The sequence below is a fragment of the Poecilia formosa genome, unplaced genomic scaffold, assembly GCF_000485575.1.
Source record: "Poecilia formosa unplaced genomic scaffold, Poecilia_formosa-5.1.2 Scaffold36, whole genome shotgun sequence".
Classification (NCBI taxonomy): Eukaryota; Metazoa; Chordata; class Actinopteri; order Cyprinodontiformes; family Poeciliidae; genus Poecilia; species Poecilia formosa.
Window position 1 is genome coordinate 2,952,484 of NW_006799975.1, and position 27,224 is coordinate 2,979,707.

The following is a 27,224-nucleotide window of genomic DNA, read 5'->3' on the forward strand; positions in this document are numbered from 1 at the left end:
TATATAAGTCTTAATGTGAATTATTTTATAGCACAACAGTAAGAACAGAGGCTGAATAATAAAAACCCTGGTTACCTTGTGCGTTTTTCTCCTCCCTGAGATGAAGAGTCTTATCTGTCAACAGTAGTGAAGCAGATGTTGATTGTGAACTTTTCGGCCTCCACGTCGCCATATAAATATTTCTACTTAAATAAATTATTTACCTGAGGAACCTTTCCTCTTTTCAACAGCAGGGAGGCAGAAGAACTGGCAGGCTTTGCTGCAGCTTCTCACGGCCACAGCCTGCATCACTTGGAAGAGTCTCTGCATGCTGAACCCTTTAAACGTCATAACCTGTAGCAGGGAGCAACAAATAAATATGAGTTTCTAGCATAAGGCCTTTGAAACAAAGGTAAAGCAGTCAAATGAGTTTCTAAGTCTCGTGCTTGCTCCTAAACTTCAAGTCGCGCAACGGGGATTCCCCGCACTCCCTCCAAACCCCTCTACCTTCACTGGAAAATAAAATATCATAGAAAATCGCCGTAAAGTTATAGATAGAAGCCAAACTACATTTTTAGAATCGTTTGTACTTTGAGAACGTATCTCTTTTAGTCGACAACGTGACTTTTATGCTGTTAATGAAAAGGAAGGCATATTAAGAGTCCGTGACGCTGCCGTAACCTTACCTGAGTTGTCGATGCTCTTTCTATTATTTTAGTCAGATTATTGTCAGCCGCGGAATTCGGGTTCTGCTGGCTGGAGCTACCCATGACTGTGGTGGTTCTGATAAAATAATCCCTAAAAGAGGCAATCGCTTCCTTATATAGTAAAAAATCCTAGCGCATGCGCGCTCTGACTTGCGGTTTACGTCAGGTGATTTACAGTCAAACTGCTCTTCAACACAAATACAGGCACGGACTGAGGAGAAGCTCTCGTGTTAGATTGCATCATGCTCTTTGTGTTTAGTTCCTATTGTAGATGAGTGCATTAGCGCCAAATGAGGTCTGTGATCCTTTTGTTGTCGCACATGTTGAATAAAAAAACGTGCCATGGTTTTATTTTTCTTTGTACCTTTTAGCAAATACTTTCTGTGCGCTGTTTTCGTCTGATGCAAGTTTCAAACCTGCATATTGTTTGAGAACACAGTATAACAAAAAGCACACCAATGAAGGTTATTTAACCCACAACCTGTATTGTAATTGTATAATGCATGTTTTTTTTAATATATATTATTATTATTATTATTATTATTATTATTATTATTGCTATCATGCCATTCCCCAACAGAAATAGGTTGTTGAGAACATTTCAAAAACCATTTCCTTGTATCAGACACAGAGCTGGGGTATAAAAGTTGAAGGGGAAGTTGTAGTGTTGGGGGTTGCACTTCAAGCTGTCATTTCTGGGAAAGATCAGTGTCATAAACAACATGACTCGGTTGAACTTTGTTTTCTTCAGAGCAATCTCCTTTGCCTTAACAACATGCTATATATACTATACACTCAAATGCCATTTTATTGGGTACACTTAGAAGAATTACGTACCTCACATATCCCCTTTCACAACTTTCTCTTTTGTTTACCGTAGAGATTCACCGAGGATTAAAAAAGATTCCCACAACATAGTGATTCCTGCTGACTTGACAACATCTTGGATTTGTTGCCTGCACATCCATGATGCGAATATACTGTTCGATCACATCCCAAAGGTGCTATTTTGGATTGAGGTCTGTTGACTGTGTAGGTCATTGGAGTACAGAGCTCATAGTCATGTTCAAAAACCCAGTTTTAGATGATTTAAGCTGTGTGATGTGGTAGGAGAAAAGAAAAGGAAATTGCTTTAAAGTATGCTGGTTGTAGCCATTGGAAGATTTACGTAACTGTGGTGTGCAAACAATGGTAATTTGGTCTCTAACACACCATCTCACTAACAACATGAATTGTAGATACAAGGCATGATGTATGCACACTTTCATGTTGCTTACACCTAATTCTGACCCTACAATTTGAATGTTGCTGCAGAAATCAAGACTTATTGGACTTTGTTTCAATCTGTTGAGGCCTCTGTTTTGTGTTCTTTGCTGAGAACAGAGGCAGCCAGTTTGAGCTTCTGCTTCTCTAGCTTGACTGATTAATCAGACAAGTTGTCCTTTCAGTAATAGCTTTCCACACTATGGTTTTGATGAGGAGTTATGTGAGCTATGACTGCCTTTCAGTAATTTTCTCCTCTGAAATTTGGCCAAGCAAGTTCAACCCACTGGATATTTTCTCTTTTTTAGACCATTCTTTGCAAGTGCAACTCATTAAGTTGCTTCCAAATGTATAATATAATTTAAGAGAGGAAACGATTTGCATCATTTAGTTAGATCACTTATTTATTTGGGGTCATGTCATTGTTTGTCCAATTTGGAGTGCCTTTTTTAAATGTCCATCACTCACTCCTGGTCCTCCTCTCACACTCACTCTAGCATTTATAGCTTGTGTGGAGCCAAACTCTGCACAAATTCTGTTGTGGCATTTCATTCTCGCACTTGTTACAGCCTGACTAGTGGACTGTAACAAAGTGAGGGACTGTAACAAACTTGTGTTAAAATATTAACACAAGGTGGTAATATTTTAAGAAAATAATTTATTTAAATAAACAATTATCAGTAATTTTAGAATGCCTGGATGTGTGGAAATGTATATGGTGCAAAAAACTCAGACATAACAAAAAAACCAAACACTGTGGTGTTTGGCTCCCACCGAACAGAGAAGTCACCTTGAAGGTTAGATGGGAGCAACGGTGAGCAGGAGAAACTCGTGCTTCTGTTGACAGGTTCCAACAGAAGCAAAAAGTGATAGGATTATGGCTCTTGTGTGTTGAAATGCCTGAAAGACAAAAACAAAAAGAGACCCTTAGTGGTGGAGTCATCACCACCCCTCTCTTAAAGAAATGGATTCCACTAAGAATCCAGTTAAGACTACAAACTTAATACTTGTGACATTAAATCGTGGAAATACTTTGTTGGAAATTGGCATGCTCGCCAATTTAGATATCCTAATTCAACGCTCCAGTCCTAAGCTACAAGCCAACACTTATTGGTACTATATCTAGAGAAAACACTTTAAGGTAACAAGTAGGGCAAGAGAGCTTTGATCAATGGGCACAAAGTGACAACACACCCTAAGAGCAAGAGGCTCTTGACAAGCCATATTCCCTGTGTTTTTCAGAACTTTTTATGTGGCGAATACCTGAAAAACAAAAACCACTGCATCTATCAGTGATTAAGACAATGCAGCAAGTTCCAAAAAGTGATAGGATTATGGCTCTTGTGTGTTGAAATGCCTTGGCAATAGTAAATGCTTCATTTTTAATGACAGAATAGTATCACTATGCAAGTTAAACTTCATGGAGAAGAAACTCACAGGATGTTGAACATCATTCCCATCATATTGTAGCAGCATACCAGCAGTGACAACATAAATACATTGTTTTAATGTATTCAAAAGCCTCTTGACAATAAGTTGACTACATAAACTGAACCTTTGTTTTTAAAAGTTCAATCAAGGAAGCAACTAAAATTGAGAAGTTTGGACAGAAACTGCGGTAGTAACCCACTGGGCAGAAAACTCATTAGTTCCCTTTAGTTTGTTGACATTGTTCAATAACAAAAAAGATTAGTTTGAACTGGCTGCACACATCTTTGCTTAACTACTTTCCCTCAGTAAGTGACAGTTTCCTTAGCAAACTCACATCTAACCAAATGGTCTGATATGCATCTCTCAGGCCATCAAACAGTTTCTTGGTCCTACCAACATGGCAAGTGTTGCTGTATACCACATCATGCATATATACAACCACACCATCCAGATAAGACACCACCTTGTTCATGTGGCAGGAGCACTCCTAACCCAAAACTCAGAACAGTATTACCCTCCGAAGAGAATAATAGAAGCAAAGATTTCCTTTGCTCCATGAGTTAGGGGAACTTGTCAGCAGTGGCAGCTCCAGAAATCCTTATCTGCAGATGCTAAGAGCAGGCTAAGCAATATACTGAAGATGATCTGACGGTATGAAGGATCATTGTTATTACAGTTCTGAACATACAGAACAACTCAGAACCCCGACATCTACAACAGTCACCAATAAAGTGGATAGTGAATATGTGGTATTCTGCTATTTAACTAAAATATATGGCAGGACAATATGGCTGAAAAACTCATCCCAATGTAAGCATGTCACATGAGAGTCGATATAGATAATTATTGAATAGTTTTTTGTTTTAAATATCTGGAATGCTGCCAAACGGATGATCTGACCTTTTTTGTTTTATCCACAGTTGTCTCCTGGAAATTTGGGCTGTAGAAAACGATCCATTTTCACATTATGGGTGCCTTTCAGATGTTTTCTGGAAGTGAAAATAGGCATACAAGTTCATTTCCTGTTGCAAGATGGGAGTTTTTTTTTTTTTACTCAATATATAATCATTGATTGTTGTTTTTTTTAATCAGTTGTATTTAGCAAGGAAAATATCACAGCAACCACATATTAAAGAATATTAACTTAGATAAAAAAATAAAATAATTTGATATTTTCTTCAGGGTTCTATGGAAGTGCTATGGATTTTCCAGGGGGAGCTATAGGACTTCTAACGGCCCACTAGGTCAGATATTGAGCAGAGGCCGTTTTGTCAACACAGTCTGCAATGAGAGGTAGCGGAACAGCATGTGGCGTGGTAAGAGCATTAACTTGGCAGTAATCTGTAATCAGCAGTGCTGTATTCAAGGATATATTTATTTCACTCTTTATTACCTTGTGTTTTTCTGCACAATCTCTAAAACATTGGCAAAATGAGGTTTGCATCACATACAACATCATGCTCCAAAAGAGTTGTCCTGTTCTACCAAGAAAATACATATCTCCCTAAAACGAATCCTTAAATCTCTTGGCATTCAATGGAAAAAGTATAGAATAGGGGTTATGTGGTGTCGCCTGCTGGAACACGTCAGTAGTTTGGCACTTCTGTGTTTCTTGGACGAATGAAATGGATGATTTATTCAAACCAGTAAACAGGACATTGCAATAGTCTGAATGTGGTGACACAAATACATTGAATTTTCATTTCCATTCAGCTGACTTGAAACCATGTGACGCAGTTTAGAAATGTTCCTGAAATGAAAGAAGCAGGAACTTCACAGAGATTTTACATGTGAGTCAAAGCTCAAGAAGAACACGGATTATACACCAGATTGCAAATGACTTAGTCGATGAACAAAAAAAACAAAAAAAAAAAGCAAGAGCCTGACTGAGGTTGTTTATAGTTCGGGGCTATGATCATCGTCTCAGTCTTTTTGGTATTCAAAAAAGGTAATTGCTGGAAAGTCAGTTACTGATCTACTACAAACAATAGAGGATTGGGCAACAAAAGCAACAAAAATGGATCCAGAACTGAAACCTGTGGAGCCCCTCAAGTTATACAAGCAATCTTAGAGGTGAACTTATTTGCCAGAAAAATTCTGGTATGGGAAATATTCATTCTACATAAATATTAGGAAGTAAATAAGTCTAATGCAGAACCAAAGGTAGTAGCTAAAACCCTCAGGCTATTTGTTATGGGCAATTGTATTAAAGGCTGCTCTGAGATCCAGCAAATTTATCGTGGAACAATAATTTTTAATTTGTTTTTGTGGTATATTATACTTTTTATTTTATTGCCATTTGATTTTAATAGTTATTTTATGGGTTTTCTGTACAACATTTTGTATTTCATTTGTTTTCTGTACAGAAATGCTGTTATCAATTAAACTGTATTTCCTTCCTTACACATAAGCCACCCATGTCCTCATTTTGCTTTTGCTTTTGCTTTCACGCAAACCATTTTTAGCCAAACTATACTTCACATTTGATTTTGGAAATTTCATGACATATATAAAGGAGTTCAAGTTCCAGTGAATCAGTAACTGCAAGGCGACTTTATCTCTGCAGAACAACCCATCCACAAATGTGCAGAAAGTAGAGGGACGCTCATATTCAGCAGCATTGATTTCTTTTCTGTTATGTCGAGTAAGAACTAATTCGTACTCTATGTTCAATGACTTTGAGTTTGCCGCTGTAGCTGAAACAGACATGTCCACATTTTGAACCTCTTTATGAGGAGCTTCTGTTTCATGTGTAGGATATCTGGTTCTCTGAGCACAAGCAGCAAGCTTTAAATGAATTGTATATGGACTGTACAAAAAAAGGCCAAAAAAGAGTTTGCTGTAATCTTAAAACATCATGCCACTATTGATCCTGAAACAAAATTATTTGCTTGATGAGTTTTGTTACTTTTTAATGTATCTACTTTTGTAGCCAAATCAAATTTTGAAAGTAGAATGTACAATTTATCTTTATTTTAAAGTGCATCCTCATTCAAACTCAGCAAAACTGTGTATTTTTGTTCATTTTATTTGATAAAATAAAATGATAAAATGATAAAAACATAATGATAAAAACATGTGGAGCAATCCTTTTAGGATGAATTAAAGGGGTGGTATTAGGTATTTTCTAGGCACATAGTGCCATTTCATAGCACAAAAAAGTAACTATACTATGTTCAGTTATTATAAAAGTGCTGTATATGTTAAACATGACTTCAAAGGAATTTGGTTTTCCATTTTAATGCATTGAAATTAGGTCTGTCTCTTTAAAAAGCTCTTGCTCTTTCTGATACTCTGAGCACATCATTACAACAATGCTCCTCTTGTAATCTTTTAACTTAGTGTATTTTCACCAGCATTTCACTGAGTAGTTCGTATGATGAGTTCAGGATTTGTTCATTGGACCAGATGTTTTCTCTTTGCTGCTGCCTTCTGAAGAAGCTGAGTGGGGGTGTCGGGGAGAAGAGTCCTCTCTGAAACTCGAGTTGGAAACAGCAGTTTCGAGGAGGAGCTTCTTGGAAAACATGTCGCTCGGTGAGAGCAATAGTTTCTGACATTTTAGTCTCCCCTGGAATGGATACCTGGGGACATTAATGGATTTCTCAAACATGCCTAAAATAATCAAATTAAAACTCCATGTATGTTTTTGATCATGGACTAACATTATAAACACGATGTAAAGTTAAAACAAGTCGATTTTCACATAAAACTGCCCTTTTAAACGCAATGGGGTAGTCGTCATACGTAGTGTCTGAATTCTCCGGACAGCACTTGAAAGCAGCAAGTGTTGAGTGAGTTGAGCGAGTCAACCAGCAGGAGCAGTCGTGAGTTGAGCTCAGTGGAGAGCGAGCGGAGCTTCCTGGATGGGCTCAGACCGCGGAGGCAGAGCTCCCACACGGAGACACGGTCCTGACGGGGGGAGCCGCGGGGCTGCTGTGATGTTTTTCCACTTCCATCAAACTCCAGTTCAGTGAGGAAGATCGTGTCCAGGGCCGCGGCGGGAGCTTTACAGGCTAGCAGCAGGTTATGACAGAGGCAGACTCTTTTATCAACATATGTTCCTCTGAGAGCACTGCGGCTGCGGATCTGGAAGCTGCTCCCACACCTTAGGCAAGGTAGGTCTGCTTTTAACGCATTTCCAGCTACTAGAATGATATATGTACAAAAAAATCACGTCTGCCAGTTCTGATCTGTGTGAAAGCGCGAGCTTTAAAAACGCAGATGTATTTAGTTTGTATTCGCAAAAATATACAGATTTTTTCCCCCCTTTCTTTTGTGATGATATTAGTCAAATATATGTGGCTATAAATACAAGCAACCGATGCTGGCAGACATGATCGATGCTAATTTATTTCCACTTTCATTTCCTTCTTCAGTAAGTCAGTATTATGCTGTGTTATGTGATCGTGTATCGGTCTCTCTCAAAGTAAATAAACATTCAAATTATTAGGTTAGAACGCCTCTGAATTACACAGACGTGTGTGAACACAGCAGTGAAAGTGATGCCATATGATTTCTGCTACACACGCACACACACACACACGCACACAGCTGCCTCCTGCTGCGGCACAGTGGCTGTCTGTGCAAAAGCAGCAGCAGCTTCTCACCAGGCTGATCTGGTTTTCCGTCCCGGCCTTAACAATGATGCTTTGATGCCCCCCAAACTCCTCTGACCTCTTTCAGCTTCAGTAGCATTCCCATCCAGACCTTCATCTGACTGAACACTAATCATTATTTCATCTAAACAGAAGAAAACCCAGTTTGCACACAAGGCTGTATATAAGACATTCTGTAGCAGTGGTGTGAGCTGGAATGTTTGCAGATGGAGGGGCTGGATGCAATCAGACTTCTGAAGGCCTCCAGGCTGAAATGCAGCCTTTCTGCAGACATTTGGATGGAAATCCGTCCAACATTAACCATCTGATTGCATTGTTGCATTAAAATAGGGTTGCATTCTGCAGGCGCAGGTCCTTTAAAGACCACCTTCGGTTTGCTTCATCGAAGCTGCTCTGCCCTATTGACAGATTGCCCACCGATGTTATCTCAAGTTCAACTGTAAAGTTTCTCCTGAACAAAAGCTCCACTGTATTAATAATGACATAAGGGGAGTTTCCATGGAGGGAGGCAAAGTGAATGAAGGCTGTTATTTTCCAGCGTGAGACCACAGGGTTGGTTGTAGGGCCCAGGCAGGATGGGACAAGCTAGCAGACTTTGTGGCGTGATGATAGCAGACGCCTCAGCTGGTCCGCATGGAAGTACGGGAGGAAATTAAAACGTGACTGGGCAGAAAAGGTGCTGTTCCGCATGTAAAGCAACTGCAGATCGCTAATAACCCATAATAATAATAATAATAACAATAAAAATAATAATATTAATAATAATAATATTGGAGCGTTCAGCCTAAAAACTGGCTGCAGTGGTCGAACTGCTGCAGAAGTTTCCTGCCAACTTTCATAGCGTGTTCAAGGCAGTTTGTGATTTCAGCAGCTGCTCGGGCTGCAGTTTGTTTTTAACACAGCAGCTTCCTGTGTGACCCTGTTTCGAGTCCAACCCGCAGTCCTTCTCGGGATTAAGTGCAAATCCCAGATTATGACTTTATTACTCATGTTTTTTTGAAAACAGAGGACTGATTTGTTGTTTTTGGGTGGGGCTCTGTCCTTTGGAGATGGTCCGGATCTATCGTCCAAGATAGAATTATCTTGCCCTCTGTCAACTATTAACAAAAGATCTGTTTTTCTTACCAAGAAAGAATTCCTCTGTATGACGTTTAGAACCCTTTATGAGGTGAAAAGCTGTTTATATTGCCATTGTTGGGGCTTAGGGCTGGAGTATAATATAAAACTTATTTTTTCTACCCTTCATTTTGTAGTACACTGATTAAAGCGTTACAAACGGAGTGGCTAAAACCGTTTCCAGTCAAGCTGTTTGCAGAGTACATTCCTCATGCTAGCAATCACACGTTAGCTTAGCTTATCTACGAAGACACAGACTCAGGTGTGTCAACCTGTAGATCTTGAGAGTTTGGTTGAAATCAACAGCTTTTAGGCAGCTTGCACAAGCAAGTTGTGCTGCACTGCAGTTCTCCTAGCTGGTGGGAAGGGCACACACCTCCAAATTGCACCTAAACTTGACTGAGCTGGTTCCCGGAGGAAGAGAGAGCTTGGATCTCAAAGTTTTTGCAACAATTTCCTGTTCTTTTAGACAATCAGGTGTACAAGGACCACCATTTGGTCAAGACATTTTAAAACAATTTATACTTCAAGGTCCTCAGCTTGGGATAGGAAAGCTCTCTGAAGTGAGAATTCCAACAGGGACAAATTGATTTTCCTCACTAACCTTAACCCCAAATTCCACTCTGGGCTGAATCCAGTTTATGTTTTTGTACTTTGTCAGCTTGTGTGCCATTATTTCTATTTGTGAACATGTAAAACGATACATGCGCCACTTGTACTGCTAATAGTAGTTAGCCTGGTCACAGAGTGGAACATTTGCCAAACCCTACTGATTTTCCAAGGGTGATTAAGTTGGGTTTGATGCTATTCCCAGATCCATGTTCAGACTTGAGAGGCAAATAATAACCACATAATCAGGTCACATATAAATGGACCTGGTTTCGCCCAGAGGGTAGATTTCATTCCCTGTGTCAGATGCAAATAGGCACCCAGCTCTTTGGAGCAAAGATCAATGAGATTGGACAGCTCATCTTTTCAGCTGTTTGGGCTTTTAGCTCAACGTTACACCTGATCTGCTTCATATCTACATTGTAAACTGTGAACCTCAAATACAGGTCATGTCAGCCTGATATGGCAATATAAAAAAAACACCCCATAAAAATCAATTATAGGCTTCAGATATTTGGTACTTGTCAACATTTGCACAGGAATCTTTTAGGTTTTGCTTTTGATGATCTTTTCTTATTGAAAGGATCATTACAGCTGTCCTCACAGTCTGTGGCCAGAATGGCCCACATTACACCGCTCAACCCTGCACCGACAGCAACACGTACACGAGTTTGGAAGTGTTGCACTGCATCAACCACTTCCTATGTTCAAGGGCCTTTTAAACAGCCTCTCACTTACAAACAGAAGTGAGAGGCTTCTGTTTGTTTAAGCTACAAACAGAACCATCAAGTGACAGGGACAAAGCTTCAGCAGCCATTTTCTTGACTTTCTTAAGAACTGAAGAAAAAAATAATCTGTAAGTCCTTGAATAATGATTTGTAATAATTTATACAAATCATTATTCAAGGACTTACTGATTTTTCTGTTAAATAAAGGAAATGCCTTTTGGTCAAAGCAAGGTCTTCATGGCAAGGGAGATTCATCTTTTTCTGGAGCAAATATTAAGCTTCATACATGGGTGATTCTTGTTTTGCGGCAACATTTCGGCTTCAGAACATTTGAAAAAAAAAGTATTAATGTTTTAAGTTTTAAATATTGTGTTACAACACTGACATGTTTAACAATAAGAAATTAATAATGGGCAAGCTCAGGATTGGATAAATTAATAATTACAGGTGTTTTTTTTCACCATTGTCTCTGAATGTGTTCCACCCTGTTATGAACATTTACATATAGACCACAAATAGTTAAACATGTAAATTTAGAAAAATAATGACTTTTTCTTAAAAAGAGTGTGTCCCTTTTACTATATAATGTTTTATTTTTGAAATTGTAACACATCATGTAGTTACGAATCATTTATGTCTGTATTGTAAAGAAAATACTTTTTTTTACTCATTATTACTGACAGCATTGAAAATATTGGTAATTTTAAAAATTTATATCAATATGTGCATTTATTGGTCTTCAATTCCCAACATGGCACAGAAAAATTCACAGTACTTAATGTTTCTGTAACAATATTTAATAAAAACATGTGTGGAATAGAACATAACATGGTGGATTGTCCCATAACAGGGTGGAAAATTAATGTCTCCGATTCTAAAATCTGACGATTTTCATCATTGGTTGCAGAATTGCCTCTTTCAAGTCAAAGTATAGGTAGAGTATTTGTCCTGGCTCTATTTGGCAAAAACAGGTGACATCCCTGTAGTGGATTTTCCCATGACAGGTACTCAGTGTTCCCCTCACAGGAGTCAATGGGGGCAACTAGTGAAATGAAAACAGACAAATGGCAAATACATCGGTTAATACCTCAGACTACTCTGCAACTGTATTCCATCATCTGACATTTTGTATTTTACTCAAAATGATTATTTTTCACCCTAATTTCCACCCTGTTTGGTTCATGAACATAACAGGGTGGAACATAACAGGGTGGAACTTTTCTGACTAATCTACCTGTAGCTCTTTATGTGGTGAACATTTAGCTAGTTAACTTTCAACAGAATAACAAACCTTTAATGACTAAATCTAATATAATGTTTTTTTTTAAATTCTACTGAATAAACATTTTTTCACAATCTATCCTAACAAGATGGAACTTTAAGCTTTACTCATACAGATTTAACATATTTAAGATAGGAAAAAGTACAGAGATAGTGACAGTTGAAGCTTACTTTGTTTTCCATGGTTGAATTTACTTCAAAACCAATTGATGTCACTTACATTAAATGGTTTTTATGGAATTTTAGACTTTTTGAAGGCAAAAAGGAAAAATCCTAACAGGGTGGAAAGTTACTACTGGGACATGTATAATATGAAGAAAATATCAAATAAGAAAAATAGTTTCAACAGATTCAATTGCATATTAAAATAATGTTTAGTCCAGTCAATCAACTTATTGAAGAAAAACATAAATATATATATATATATTTTATAGTTTAAACTTCATGAGGAAGTCTATTACATTGCACTGGGGACGCAATGAAATTGAGCATGTTGGTCACCAAAAAGGTATGTAAAGAACAAAATAATATTTAAAAGGCATTTCATTTATATTTGAATAATGGCAAACATATAAATATATAATTAAAATACTTTGTTGTAAATATTTGGCACATTTTACAAAAAATAATTGTAAGCAAAACATGGAGACATGGAATGTTGCCGCAAAAAAAGAATCACCCACATATGTATTTAAACGTTATTATGATTCATTGTAATGAGTTTTAACAAACCAGATTTTTTATTGTCCACACACGCGGCGACATGACGGCGTTACATTTTTATCTACAAAAAACATGCAACAGGGTTTTACTGTAACAATGTTTGTCAAAAATTTGTTCTTTGATTTTATTTTTTCTATGTTTCTTTAGTGTTTTAAGTTCTGTTATGCTGCTCTTGGCAGTGGGTGGTTACCATAGTAACTGGTAACTGACAGCTCGTCCCCTGTTTTTGTTGATGTCTGGTATGTATTAGAATAGGCTTGGTGTTTTCTTTACAAATATTATATTTTACAGTATATTTTGGACAAATGTGATAATGTGCAGTGTTTCTTAAGTAAACTTGCTATGTTTTGTGTATATTTTTAAATGTTATCACTGTTAATGTTGCTCATCACTTACAACACTTAGCTTCATTTATTATTTTGTCATATATATCTTAAATTTGAACATTATTATTTATGGTTGAGAACAAGTTGGATTTAGAAAATAGTTCCCAATATTATTAAAAAGAAGAGAATCAAGACAATGTTTAGTGCAGCATATTAAGAGGGCAGTATGAAGATGGGGATAAAAGTTAACTTAGTGCTTAACTAAGTTAACTAAATGAATCAAACATACTGTTTGATTCATTTGGAAATCAAATTTGAACTGGTTTAATCATTTACACTTATTATTTTTTGCAACATTAAGGTCTATTTATATTTCTAATGGGGTACATATTAGATTTAAACAACTTTCTAAATAACATAAATCAGCTTTCAACTGATTTTTGGTTGGTAAATTAAATGTTAAACAATTGAAACATAACTTAATAAATATTGGACTGAAAGGTGATTACAAAAATGCTGTGCCGGAAACCAAACCTACAGCGATAGAGGGTTAGCGGTCAGGTGACCTAGATGTTTGGAATGTGATGAGAAAATGTTAGTTTCAGTCGTTGACTTTACTTACTTGCTTAACTTGGACTTGGTCAAAATGACTTGTGAACTCCTCTAACTACAGTTCACTGAACAGAAAACAATTGTACAGAATTTAGAAAACAGGACCTCAACTGTGATACAAAACTGCCCAAGAATTTTCAACATAATGTTGATTTGTTCTCTTAAAATGTATTTTTAACTGTTTCTTGGACAAGACAAGAAACAATATAGATGATACAACATATGATTAATTCTTACACTCAGAATGATTAAAGTGATGCCTAATAACTTTAGGATTGCTAAACACAGACCTCTGGTCTGAAAGATGACATCATATATTGGGAAAGGTGATTATACAGACACATGGAAAACCATCAGAGTTGGTAAACTTTACAGAATCGGTCTAAAGAGGAAGGAAGCGGAGTTGTACATGAATAAATCCGTTTCATTTCTGCTTCCAGGTTTATGGCAACCGTAGATCATCGTCATCGTCAAGGCCAGCGGAAGGCCTAGAGCCGCCCTGCCTCCTCCCACCATGGCCAGCAGGAGTCCCTCTATTCACCTGGAAGACAGGGATCCGTCACCAGTGATGGCCGCTGCCTGTGCCCCGAGTAGCCAGGATGTGTTCTGCAAGCTGTGCCTCAGCCTGCAGCCGCTCGAAGCCATCAATGAACTGGAGGGCTGCAAGTGCATGTTCTGCACAGCGGTAAGCAGTGCCGATGACATGTCCAACTTCTGAGGAAGGGATTCTAGGATTCACAGCACACAAGCTTCTGACCAGAAGTTTTCAAACATTTTTAATAATTGGCATACTGGCTTTGCTTCTTTAGTGATGCATTTGAACCAACTTCTATTAATTTGAAAAGAGAATCTGGTGCACTTGTTTGAATTTATTGTGGATTTCCCAGAATACACACAAGGTTAAAACTAAACTGCAACAGTAAGTTGTTTCTCCGCCGTCAGCACATTTAGCAGCGTGTGCCAGAGTTTGATTGACAGCGCTAAGACCCTCCTCCTGGCTCTGATTGGTTGTTTTTGGTCAGGAATGATGCATTTCTTCAGACGGCAGTAGCAGCTCAGAGAGGAGGTGCAGAAGATTGATCTTGTCACAGATGATCTGTCTCATAACACACTGTTACGACATGGTGACGGTTTTAACAAATGTGGGGGAAAAAAACAACTTATTTCTGTAAAAGTTACATACTGCAGCTTTAAGTTCCAGAGAAACCACACACTTTCTGTTTCCAATAACATTCTATCACCACAGTCAAGGCAGCACATCCAAAACACTCTTCTTCTGAATAAAGCTGGAGTTCCTTTAAATTCTTTTAACTTTCAACATGATCCATGCAGTAGAGTTGAGTTTGAAGCTTTAACAGAGTACATGTCAATATAACTGGTTTTGGAATAGAGGAAGCAGATTACACATTAAGTTCCTAACCTGACCCAGACCTTTATCTGCTGTGTTTGTCGTCACTGAAGCTGTGTGTTTTCTTATCAGTTCACCTTTACGAAGAACTGTTTAAATGCATCACCAAAGAATCACAAATGAATTTGACATCAGTGCTTATACTGCAGAAACCAGAAGTTCGCATTCACACAATAAAATGACACGTCTACCTTTTTTTTTCTCATTGTCTGAAATTAAATTAGACCAAACCTCTCTTGTTTTAGATCAGTTCGAATTACCGGTACCTAAATTATTTCTGTTTGCTCAATGTCTCACAATGAGAGAAATAATATGTCAGACAATTATTCCTTTAAAGTCAGAAGTTTACATCCACAATGATTTCTATCTCCTTAAACGACAAGGAGAAGCCCAGGTGATGATGTCATGGCTTTAGAAACGTCTGATAGGTTAACCGACTCATTTGAGTTAACTGCATGCGTTTTCGTTTGGCGCATGTAAACTTCTGGCTTCAGCAGTAAGTGTGCGTAAACTCCTGAAGAGCAACGTAAATAGAACAGGGTGTTATTACTGCATACAATTTCAGAGCGCTCTTCTTTTGCTGCAGTGTTGGCAGCGAAGGTGTTCCAAAAGCGATCCAAAACAAACGCGCTCAGTGATTATTTTTACGCAGTTTCTGCTCCCTAAAATAAAGCCATTTATTGGCACGTATCAGGCGTTTCCATTTTGGTGAGATGAAGGTTCTGGCACTCCCTCGCCTGTTTTATTCCATTTAACTTGTCCGTGGAATTTTTCAGATTTCTCCCAGCTGCTGACTGTGTTCACCGGCTCCCAGTCATCGGCAGAGTTTCGCTTTCACACTTGTTACGAGATCAGTAGCGCTATTTTTAGAAGACAGAGCTGTAATATTTATGAGTGGAGGCCAGATGTTGGCGTCCCATCTGTTCCAAACTGAGTGGATTCCCGTCAGAGAATCCACTAGCAGGTGCTAATCTCTGTCCCAGCTCCCTGGATTTGGACGCACAAGGTCGCAGAAACCAAAAACAGCGCCTACGTATGGCGTTGTTTTAAGAAGGAAGAAAAGTGAAATGGAGCCAGTACATTCAGATTATCTCTGTTGTGTAAATCACAAATACCCTGAGCCTTCTGCTGTCAGATAGCAGAAGGCTTGTGTTGGTCCCACTCCGTTTATTAACTCATGTCAAACTTCCACTCAGGCTTTTTGTTTGTCTTCTTCCACAGAAATGTAATATTCAAAGACTTTTTTTCTTCTTCTTCTTCTTCTGTTCCTCAAACTGAATTTGTATTTGTGCAATCTTTATGTAGTTCCTCATTCCTTTCTAGAATTCACAGTTGAGGCAACATTTGACTTTTGGCATGTGGATGCTAAAAACGCCTTTGTCAGACTTACAAACTTTCACAACACTTCATTTCCTTAACTGCTTCCTTTGTGTTTCTAGATGATTTGCTGTTATGATGCAATAATGACTTTTTTGTTTTTCAAAAGGCGTGGCATTTGTGAGTCTTCTGCAGTGCATAAGACTTGGGGTGCACCAATAAATTGGCCCAGATTTCCTTAATTTTGGACATGTGAAACCAATGTTATCCACTGATCTTATCTACCTTCACAAAGGTCTGAGAATCAGCTACTGTCCCGTTTTGCTCTGCCGACGGACCAGCCCACCAGGTCATGTAAACACCCGTCACTTCTCTGTTGCCAACTAGGTGACTTTGGTCCTTTTCACACGTTTTCTGGTCCTTAAAAATATTAAATTAATTTATCTAAAATTTAGGCCTTTGAATCTCTTACATTACTTTTAAAGGAAGTTGGCCTTTAAAATGTTAATCACAGGTCTTAAATTTAGTCTTGACAAAACTATTTTTTCGTATGCATTTTTTTTTCCTGTCAGGCAAAAGATTTTGTCTGCACTGCATTCTGTGACTCAAGAGGGTTGAGGCCATAGACATTATAATTAAACAATAAAAAATGTATTATATCTATGGTTGAGGCTACCTATAATTCAATGCTAACATGCGCTCGCTAGCTAGCTGGCAAACTGTCTTTTTGCGTTTGTTATGGGTAAGTGCAAATTTATCTCTGCGTCCAATGACAGGTGATGTGGAGGAACAGGTCTTAAATTCCATTCATAATGATTTTAAATGGTCTTAAATTGGACTTGGTTAAACCTATAGAAACCCTGGGAAATGTTTTGTTGCGTTCGTATTGTTCATTTACATGACGACAAATGTTTTCTCTGACAATGCTGCAGTTTGACAACAGGTTTCAGAGTTCAATGGTTTGAAAACATTTTGGTCTCCGTTGTGTAAAAAAAATCGACAAAAATAGATTTTTTTTTATTATTATTATTCCGGGGAATCCCTGAATCATGCGCAGAATAACTAGAATCAGAAGTTGCACATATAGTGGCTGCCTATAATTTTAAAAACCACAGAAGAATAAAATATCAACAATGACTTGAAATTTGGTGGTTTTCTACGACGAGTTGTCTGTCCATAGAAACAGGTTCTCTGCCATCTTGAATGTTTATTAGTTGTGGTGGCTTTCAGGCAGAGTTTTTAAAGACCATAGCGCCAACTTGTGACATGGTGACAGAATTACACAATTTTCACATCTCTTCTGTTTCTGTGTAAACGGAGATTGTAATTAGAACATTGGTATGTAAATATGTTAATAGAAACGACGTTCAATGGATTGCCGTCCTTTAAACAGGGTCATTGTTGCTATATTTAGCTACTTTTTAGACAAAACATAAATAGTCATCAACCAAAGTCGGAATCAGCAGGTCAGGGTTTTTAAAGATCAGTGATCTGTCAGAAAACTGCAATTGTTGCACCAAAACATAATACATCTCACTTTGCTGCATTTTCTGTCCCCTCCAGTGTTTGCAACAGTACGTCCAGTTGGCCGTGATGGAGGGCGGGGGCGCTCCGATCACCTGTCCGGACATGGCCTGCCCAATAACCGGAGCGCTGCTCGACTCAGAGGTATGCCCTGTAAATTGGAAGAACCAAACTAAGACAGTTGTGGCACAGAGACGGCTGTGTGGGGTGGGCTCTGGGGTCCCTTGAAATTTGCTGTCCCTAACCAGGAAGTATGCTACGCTTAACATATTTTATTAAATTAAATGTGCGATGGATACATTTATTCCTACCATCTTACATGTTTGTATACAAAACATGCTTGTCTGTAAAAAGCAGGTAGTCATCATTTTGGGTTTCGGGTTTTTCTTTCCTTTTTTAATCACGGGACATTTCCAGATTTGTTGTCTTGCAGCCACATTTCTTAAGAAACCAGAAGTTGCTAAATTTTACCAGATATTTTTTATGAATATAAATATATTTTCACCACCTCTTTCTTACCAAAATATCATTTAGGCAAGAAAATCACTTTTGACAAAAAATAACTTGGCCCAATGTTTTGCTAAGGTGGCAATATTTTTGCTTTAATGATATTACAAAGTGAACTGTTATGTGTTTCAGTGGCAACGTTAAGTTGAGGAGATGTTGAACCAAACATTAGATGAAAGCATGAAAATGATACTCCAAAAAAAGATGTTGAAACAGGCTGACTCACAAGCTGCTGCTTAAAAACAGTCTTGCAATGAAAAACACATCACTTTAGCTTTACACTTACAAATTGGGGAAATAAACTATGCTAATTTTGCACAGTGCTTATTGCCTTTGTTGTAAACCAGCTTTCAAAATGTTTTTCTTTTCATTTTTTATTAGATGTCTATTGTGTGGCTCTCAAAATTGTTGTCTGAATGGTGAGAGGATAGAAAGAAGAGAGAGAACATTAGCTTGTAGAAATCTGATTCCACAGTTGGAGAAAGAGAGAGAGAGAGAAAAAAAAAACTAAACCACAGCAACAAGCAGCATATTCATATGTTATGACCAATAGAACTTCACTGAAAAATATACAGAACAAGTTAATACAAAATGCATTTAGTGGCAAATGCAGCCCAACACAGAATGGATCTGAAAAACACCTGGATCTAAACACATGTGTGTTGTGTGTGTGTTTCTCTGGTATGTGTGGTCTTCATGCCATCAAACATGGGTCTGACTCGGGTTGCACTCTCTCTCTCTGATTGCAGATTGCCAGTTTAGTAGCTCCGTACCAGGTGGAGCTGTATCAGCGCCTGAAGTTTGAGAGAGGTGAGCACTGTCACATCCTGGATGCTTCTAGAAACCTGAAGTAACATTAGAACTTCATTATTAATACTCCACAGTGTGCTGTTCTTTTTTTTTTCTTTTTTTTTTAGAAATAACTTTATTATCCTGCGTTGCACTGAAATGCCAGAACATTAAAAAAAAATAATAATAATAATTTTGCCCACTCGGTGAACTTCTTTGAGAAGTGAGACTGTTCACATAACTTTCTGATGACATTTATTATTTGCAAGCCAAGAACAGTTTGTGATGCAGGTGTATTTTGCTCCTCTCCAGCTGTACGGTAACAGTACGCTGTGGAGCCAATAACTGGTATTGTTTACTCTTGCTGCGGATCATGAGACTCGAATTATTGGAAGCGAAACAAAGGTCAAAGTACTGGCTGCTGTGCTGCTTGGCTGCAACGACTCCCTTCATTATGATTCATAGCGAAAGCACAAACTGACATTCAAATATTTGTATTGCATTTTTTAATGCACGTGTGATCATGTGGCTTACATTTTCTTCTGAAATTATATTCAAAAGAATAAAGTGATTTTGTTTTGTTCTCGGTTACCTCCAGTTTTGCTTGTTACTTCTCATCTTACAGTTGCAGTTTTATTGTAATTGTGGATATTGTAACACTGATAATGAGCTAAGTGTTTTTAGCCCAGTTGATCTGTCATTTCACACGTTGTTAAGAGTGTTAGCATTATCTTTATTCTCCTTCAATATTTTACCATTTCTTCAGATACACTGCTCCATGTCATGAAAGAAACACACAAAACTAAAATGCAAAAGATAAAATGTGATCTATTTCACAGCTATTATAAAACATAAGATGTTCAGGAGTTTCCAGAAGCCTGGAAAATACTTGTAGCTGAAAGATATTATTGAAAAGCCTCATTTATTTCACACACTTCATCATTAAATGAAACGCATTATATAGCTTACTTACACACACACACGGATGTTTGCCTTTATCTCTGTTAATTATGATGATTTTCCACTTACAGGTAATGAAAACCTCAAATTTAGAACTTGCATATTAAATCAGACCAGTAAAAAATGAATACATAAATATAACCTTGATGAAAAGTATTTTTAATATCACTACAAGAACACATCTTCCAAAGTATTTTTGTCTTCTAGTGCAAATATCTTAGTACACTTTCTTCATTGACAACGTGGACAAAAATATCTTGTTAGTTAAAAATTGTGCCAGTGGAACTAGTACTTATCAATATTTAAGAATTATTTACTTAAAATAAGCTACTATATCTTGTTGATAAGTTGCATGTAAGTTAGTTTTGTAATTCAAAACTGGACAAAAAAATTTTTAAATGACCAAACAGAAGAAACTAAACAAAAATTTGGATACGAGTTTTTGTATTCGCAGGGATTAGGTTAAAGGTATTTTTACTCTGACAAACGAGTCTCATCTGAAAGCATATACTAATTTATTAAATATGACTGTAAATGCACATACAATATGCTGCTGTATATTATCGTCATTATAGATACTTTATTTTAATATATTAATGACTATTTGACTTTGCTCAAAACAAAAAGATAGAAGTGTTAGGTTCTGTCTGATTACAACAGCTTTCTATTTAAGGTTTAACAGAATATCATACTGGACACCATAGCTAGCACTACTTCTGACTAGCTTCTGTTAGCAAACAATGTTGAACTCATCAGCATACACATAGTTGTACTTTATAGAAAGATCATCCAGATTCAAATTAAAAGAGGAGGTATCTATAAACTTCTTTTGTATGAACTTTATTTTTAGCAAGACAAAATGCTCTTTGTCCAGAGACAACAGCTGAAAAATAGCATTTTAGCTATTTCTGGCACATTTACAGAAATGTTAATTAATATGCATTGTCTCTGCCAAATAAATTAATATGTTCCAAATTTATTCCATCTGGTCTAAGCCTATCTGATAACTTCATACATCGACTAAAAAAATGAAATATGGGGGAACTTCTCTGTTTTATAGTCCAGCAAACAGTTGCTAGCATGGGAATGCTAATGTGTTTGTGTAGCTCCAAAGTGCCTCTGTATTAAACAGGAGCTGCTAAACTGAAGCTTTTTATTTGTCCATTGTTACTTGTAAGTGCTAAGCAATCAAAACTATCTAACAGGAGTATTTATTTACACTGACGTAATCCTCAAAGATTACAGAATACAACTGAAGACAAAGTCCAGCACTGCTGGATCACTGTCAGCTTTAAATCTGCAGCTTCACATCACCAAAAAATTCGACCTGATGGGGATTAAAAACAGATTATTCACCCTTTAAAGTTCACTCAGGTTTGATCAATCTTTTGGTTCATTTTGTGAATGTTTTAGTGTTGTCTGGACAGGATGATCAGATCCTTTTGTTGTTGTAAAAGAATGCGTTTGCAGCATTACAGGTTCGACATCAAACCTAACAGAACCCAACAAATATGTTTTATTTGTATGCAGCCACGCCTACTGCAGATATTAGTCTCAGCGATTCTTAATTTAGAGTGTTTGATTCTTTCTTTGCAGTTTCCAAAGTTTTCTCCATGTTTTTTCTGTGTTCTGCATTTATTCAGAAAATGCAGTGGCAGCTTGTCCTGTAGCCGAGTTAATCTGTTTGGAAACAAGGGATGAAAATGTTAAAGAATATTTAGATTCTGTGTATTATACATATTTTCCTGTCCGTATGTCTCTCCAGGTGTGAAGCTGGACCCCAGCAAAGCGTGGTGCCCGGTGCTTGAATGTCAGGCGGTGTGCAGTGTGCAGGCGAGCACCGAGGGTCGGCCCGCCGCTGTGGCCTGCCCCGCCTGTCACACTGTCTTCTGCTCCAGCTGCAGGGGCCCCTGGCTGGAGGGCCACACCTGCCCCGAGGGCCAGCCCATGATGCTACCCCTGCAGTCCCCTGGAAGCAGGTCAGTCACTTGGTTTGGTTTCAGCTGCTCATAGAAGAAGTTTCAAAACGTCGCAGCACCATGCCTACTTTAAACTTTTTTCACATTAAGTCATGTTACAGTCACATACTTTAAAGTGTCCACTGCAAAAACGCAAGTAATTATTTTTAATCTAGTTCCTAGTCCAAATATCTTGATAAACAACAAATGATGTTTTTAATGCTCCCAGTGACAGAGCTTTAAATTATTTTGCATAGAAATGCCAATGCACTCCCCACTTTTCAGATTTCTATTTCTATTTTTCTTTTTAATAAGCCTGTAGCCTCCCCAAAACACTGCAAAAAACACAAAATCTTACTAAATATTTGTTTTTATCTAGTTCTAGTGCAAATATCTCAGCATACTTGAAATAAGACTAAGTTAACATACAGGTAACTTTCCAGCAAGACGTAGGAGATTGATTTAGATCAACAACTCCTTAGTCTAGTTCCACTGCTAGATTATTTCACCTATAGCATGAGAAAATGTCCTGTTATAAGTGAGATAATCTGCCATTAATTTAGTACAATTTTACCCACATTCAAGTATTAAAAAGCTCCTATATATTTCTACAAAGTAACTTGAAAGTTAGTTTTGTCTAATTTGAGGTGTACTGAGATATTAGCACTAGAAATTAGATAAAAATAATTGGTAAGATTTTGTGTATTTGCAGTGTTTTGGGGGTGGGAGGGTTACATGATTATGTAAAAGAAAAATATAAATAAAAATCTGAAAAGTGAAGAGTGTGGTGGCATTTCTACGCAAAACAACTTAAGCTAAATCTGGCCGCATTTTCCAGCACACTGAAAATGTTAAAAAGATCATTTGTTTTTCCCTTGAGCCCAGCGATGGGACCTGCGCTGAATAAATCTATTATCTCAGCATTAATAGCTTGGTATTCCTCAGCAGAGCCTTCAGTGTGCTAGTGTACAGCTGCATAATCTGCCTTGCTGTGGCTGTGCCAGCCTGGCTGATGTCATCAGGGAGCCACTGAGTTAAACTGGAATTTCATTGTCTCTGTGCCAACGGGAGGAGGAGGAGGCCTGGAGGGCACAGGGTGTGTTAGAGGCTGCAGTGAAGGCCGAGTGCTGAGGAAGATAAAGAAAGTGAAGGAAATTCCCCTACAGAGTTTAGCTCAACAATGTCATACTTCACTTAGACGCTTTGTTGTAAAACTCCTACATTTTTTAAAAATACTCCAGAGATTCCCCCTGCATGCGTTTCTTACCCCCACCCCCTCCTCATTGTTTTATTTTTATATCCTGTATCTTTACAGCTCTACTGCTCGGGTTTCTTCCTCTTTAACTTCTAAATCCACAGTAATCAGAACAATGGCCGACCCAGCAGAGCGACAGACTCTCAAAGTCCTTCCCTGATTCTGCTGCTGTCCTGACCAATCAGAGCAAGTCTCAACTCCTCCATAAATCCAGATTTCACTTTGTCGTGGGAGTGCAGAAGCCCCATGTTCCCGAAAACGGAATACTGATTAATCATGGTGAACCAAATATTGGAATGATCATGAACGAATTTAGTGATCGATTAATCGTTAACTGGAGAATGCAGATTCAAAAAAAGAAAATTTGTTGAAAGAACAACATAGTCAGAGCGATAATTAAGCCAAAGCGTTGAAAAAACATCCATTTTGCATTTAAGATTTATAAAAATGTTTTGATGTAATTATGTTCTACATAAAATTCAAGTGGCAGTTTTAGCTTCATCCATTTCAAATTCTGCTGAAAAAAAATCTATTCATCAACTTTTGGTAATCGGTTATTAATCAGTGAATCAAAACAATAATAATCAGCAGATCAGTAACACATGTGTTGATGTTCAGTCCAGCAGAAAGTCCTGAGATTTTCACATGTTGATCTTAGAAGTTTGTTTTAACTTCAGATTCATCCTTTACTACACTGAAAGAATGCTGCTGCTGCTGCTGCTGCTGCTGCTGCATATTGGGCAATAAAATTCAGTTTTTATTTTAAAAAGGATTCAAATTATTATTATTATTTTTGGCATCATCTAATGTATTTCTAATGTATAGAACAACTTCTGTAGCTGAATGAAAAATGTGCAGAATGTGCTGTTTTTGTTGTTGTTATCAAATTAATAGATGAATTATGACAGTAACGGTTATCTGTGTGCCTGACGCCTGGTTCTCCACAGCGACCCGGAGGAGTCCATCAAGCAGTGCCCCATGTGTGGCGTTTACATCGAGAGGAACCAGGGCTGTGCACAGATGCTCTGCAAGAGCTGCAAACACACCTTCTGCTGGTACTGCCTGCAGAATCTGGACGTGAGTGGCCACACACACACACACACGCACACACACACACACGTGCATGCACACTCACTCACACACACACAAAACAATTGCTGACATGGTTCCAGAGGTGGGTAGAGTACCCAAAGATTGTCCTCGGGTAGCGCTACTTCAACATGTTTTTACTCAAGTAAAAGTAAAAAAGTATTAAAAGGAAACTCAAGTACTAACTGGTGAACACATGAATCATCTAATATTCAAATCATCTTCAGACGGAGCCAAATATAGAGTTCTGTGGTATTTCAAAGACCAAGATGAATACAATTCATGTAAATAATATAATTTCAAAACAACAGCATCAGGAAAAAGAAACATTTCTCCAAATCAAATTTATTTCAACGTAAAACTTATGAAACTTGGCAAAAACTGCCGGTGTGTGTTTGTCTGGTGAATTTTTGATTAAAACGAGTTTTAAAGTGACTCCAGTGGGTGGAGAATCCAGACATTTTACTCAAATCAGAGTAGCGATATTTCATAATAAAGTTACTCAAGTAAAAGTAAAAAGTACAGCATAGCAAAAGGACCATTTTTTGCCAAAAACGTACTCATGTAAACTGTGTAAGTGTAACTAGTTCCTGCCCAGCTCTGCACGGTTCTGAACACACTCATCTGTAACTGGTGCTTACGTCCCGTGTTTCCCTGCAGGGGGACATTTTCCTGAGGCATTACGATAAGGGCCCCTGCAGAAACAAGCTGGGACACTCCAGGGCCTCTGTGATGTGGAACCGGACCCAGGTGAGCTCACACTGTGTTTCCTTCAGGTCATTGTTAGTGCGGATTAGCCTTCAGAGGCAGGAGTGTGAGCCGCCCAGGTTCTGAGCCTCCCCTCCCCTGGAATCATAACCCTTCTTCAGCTTTTATAGAGTTTGTTTCCGCTCTCTGTCAGAGACAAGTTCTCACCACAGAAATTGAAGCAAAGCAGTAAAATTTCCATGACGCGGTTCTCTTTATTTAGGAGCCAAAGAAGCACTGCTTTCAGCCCTCGTCTATCAGATCCTATGTTTCTATTTAAGCGTCCAAACTCCGCCCTGCAGTGAACGGGACGCGTCCCGCTTTCTGCTCTAAACTCCCTTCAGCTCTGAGCTCTGTTGTTTTGCCCATACACGTTTTGCTTCGACATGCAGGCCGCTGTGTTTATTCAACATGCTCTAAATTTAGATGCAACACCGATGACGACCCGGCTGACCAGAATATGTGATATTTTTCCAACCTTCAGCTTTGTTACAGGAGACGTCAACATGAGCTATCTCATGTTTTGCCACAAACTCCTGTATATTATATCAGATTCTTATGTGACAAAGTAGAACATAAATGTGATGTTAAAAGGAAAATTATATACCAGCATGAATATATTTTAACAAAATAAAAACCAGAAAAGTGTGGCGTGCTTTTTTTAGAACCAATTTTGGCTCTAAAATAAGGGAAGCCCATATTGCATGGAAAGTATCTGTGAATATATTTTTAAATCTATCCTCAGAAGTTGAATTGGGTTTAGGTCTGGACTTTGACTGGACCATTCCAACATGTAAACATGCTAATAGACTACTCTGTCCTGATTAAAAAGCCTCAGTCTCAATGCTTTAGCCTCTAAGCTGTTTCATTATGCTCATGTTTACTAATTAGGTGGCGTGTTAAGGCGGCAACTTGCTGAGGTTTTTAAAGTGACACACACCCAATTTCAAGGTGCTAAAACAAGAAGTCAAATTTCTTTTAAGTTATGTTTGATATATTCAGCATTTATAAAACTGAAGGTTACATAGTTACCTGATTGTGCTATTAAAAGAATCCAGACATTTTACTCAAATCAGAGTAGCGATATGCCTGGAAAATACATAAGAATTTTTTTTTTTCTGAGAAAATGTCACCTAAAAGATAAAATAAATAAAACCATCCATCTGCATCAACACGAGCGGCCCTGCGCCGCACTTTGATCACCCCTGGCTTAATGCATGTTTCATAGCAGCTTGTCTTTGTGGACCAGGTGGTGGGCATCCTGGTGGGGGTCAGCATCATCGTCCTGGTGACGTCTCCGCTCCTCCTGCTGGCGTCGCCCTGCATCCTGTGCTGCATGTGCAAACCCTGCAGCAGGAAGAAGAAGAAGAAGAAGAGGAAGAGAGATCCCGGCCTCCCAGAGCCCCCCTCCTCCTCATCGTCATAGCAGCTTCAGCCCCCATGTGCCTGAACCGGGATGACTCCACTGGCCTCATGAACACCAGAAGGTGCAAACTGCTGGAAGAACTTTGGAAATAAACTTTTATTTTATTTTATTTTATTTTTTTTTTCTCTAAAGACTGCGGAGCCTTCAGCGGGCTGCCTTCATTAAATAAATCACTGTTTCTGTGTAAATATGTGGAATGTAAGTCCGTCGCCTTGCAGCGGTTACCGTGGCAGTGGAACTGGACGCCTGGGACTCGAATGTTTTCCTGCACAGGACTCTTTTATTTTTTTCTTTCTGCAACGCTCCTCTGTACACACACACACACACACAGACACACACACATCCAGTTGAAAGTGCAAAGCCACCCTCATGTGCCAAACATCAATGATGCCAAACCAGAGGCGTTAAGGGCTCAGGTGCCTCTCTGCAGTGTCAGCTGCTCGGTCCGTTTCGTTTTGCCTTCCATTCTGCTGATTTATTATGCAAAAAAAAAAAAATAGACTGCAGATGTAATCATGGGAGAAGTTTTAGGTGATATAAAAATGTTCTTAATATGTGAAGGCAAATGATGTAAGTCTGTATGGAGATGAGATGTAATAAGCAGGGCTTTATGGGCGTTTCCACCTGACTTATGTTCCAGACCAAAGGCTGTAATATAAAACCTGTACTTTGCAAAACGTGTTAATTTAATATTTATGATTTATCTGTCTGTTATGTCATTTCTACTTTTTCTGTTGATGTTTCAGCGTTTTCTAAATGCACCATTACAAATAAAAAAACCCCCTAAAAGTTGGATCTGACGGTTTGTTTCTCATTACGGGAGAGGAAATGGAGACCGGGAGAGGACCTTCAA

General features: G+C 38.2%; 1 protein-coding gene across 1 annotated transcript; it reads left to right on the forward strand.

Moving 5' to 3' along the window:
• Positions 1-7,200: 7,200 nt before the first annotated feature.
• Positions 7,201-27,164, forward strand: rnf144b (ring finger protein 144B). The gene is made up of 8 exons (XM_007550512.2): positions 7,201-7,495; positions 13,832-14,076; positions 17,680-17,784; positions 18,897-18,957; positions 21,662-21,875; positions 24,057-24,186; positions 24,859-24,948; positions 26,195-27,164. The coding sequence occupies exons 2-8, from the start codon at positions 13,906-13,908 to the stop codon at positions 26,369-26,371; spliced, it is 948 nt and encodes a 315-aa protein (XP_007550574.1). The 5' UTR covers positions 7,201-7,495; positions 13,832-13,905; the 3' UTR covers positions 26,372-27,164.
• Positions 27,165-27,224: the final 60 nt, after the last annotated feature.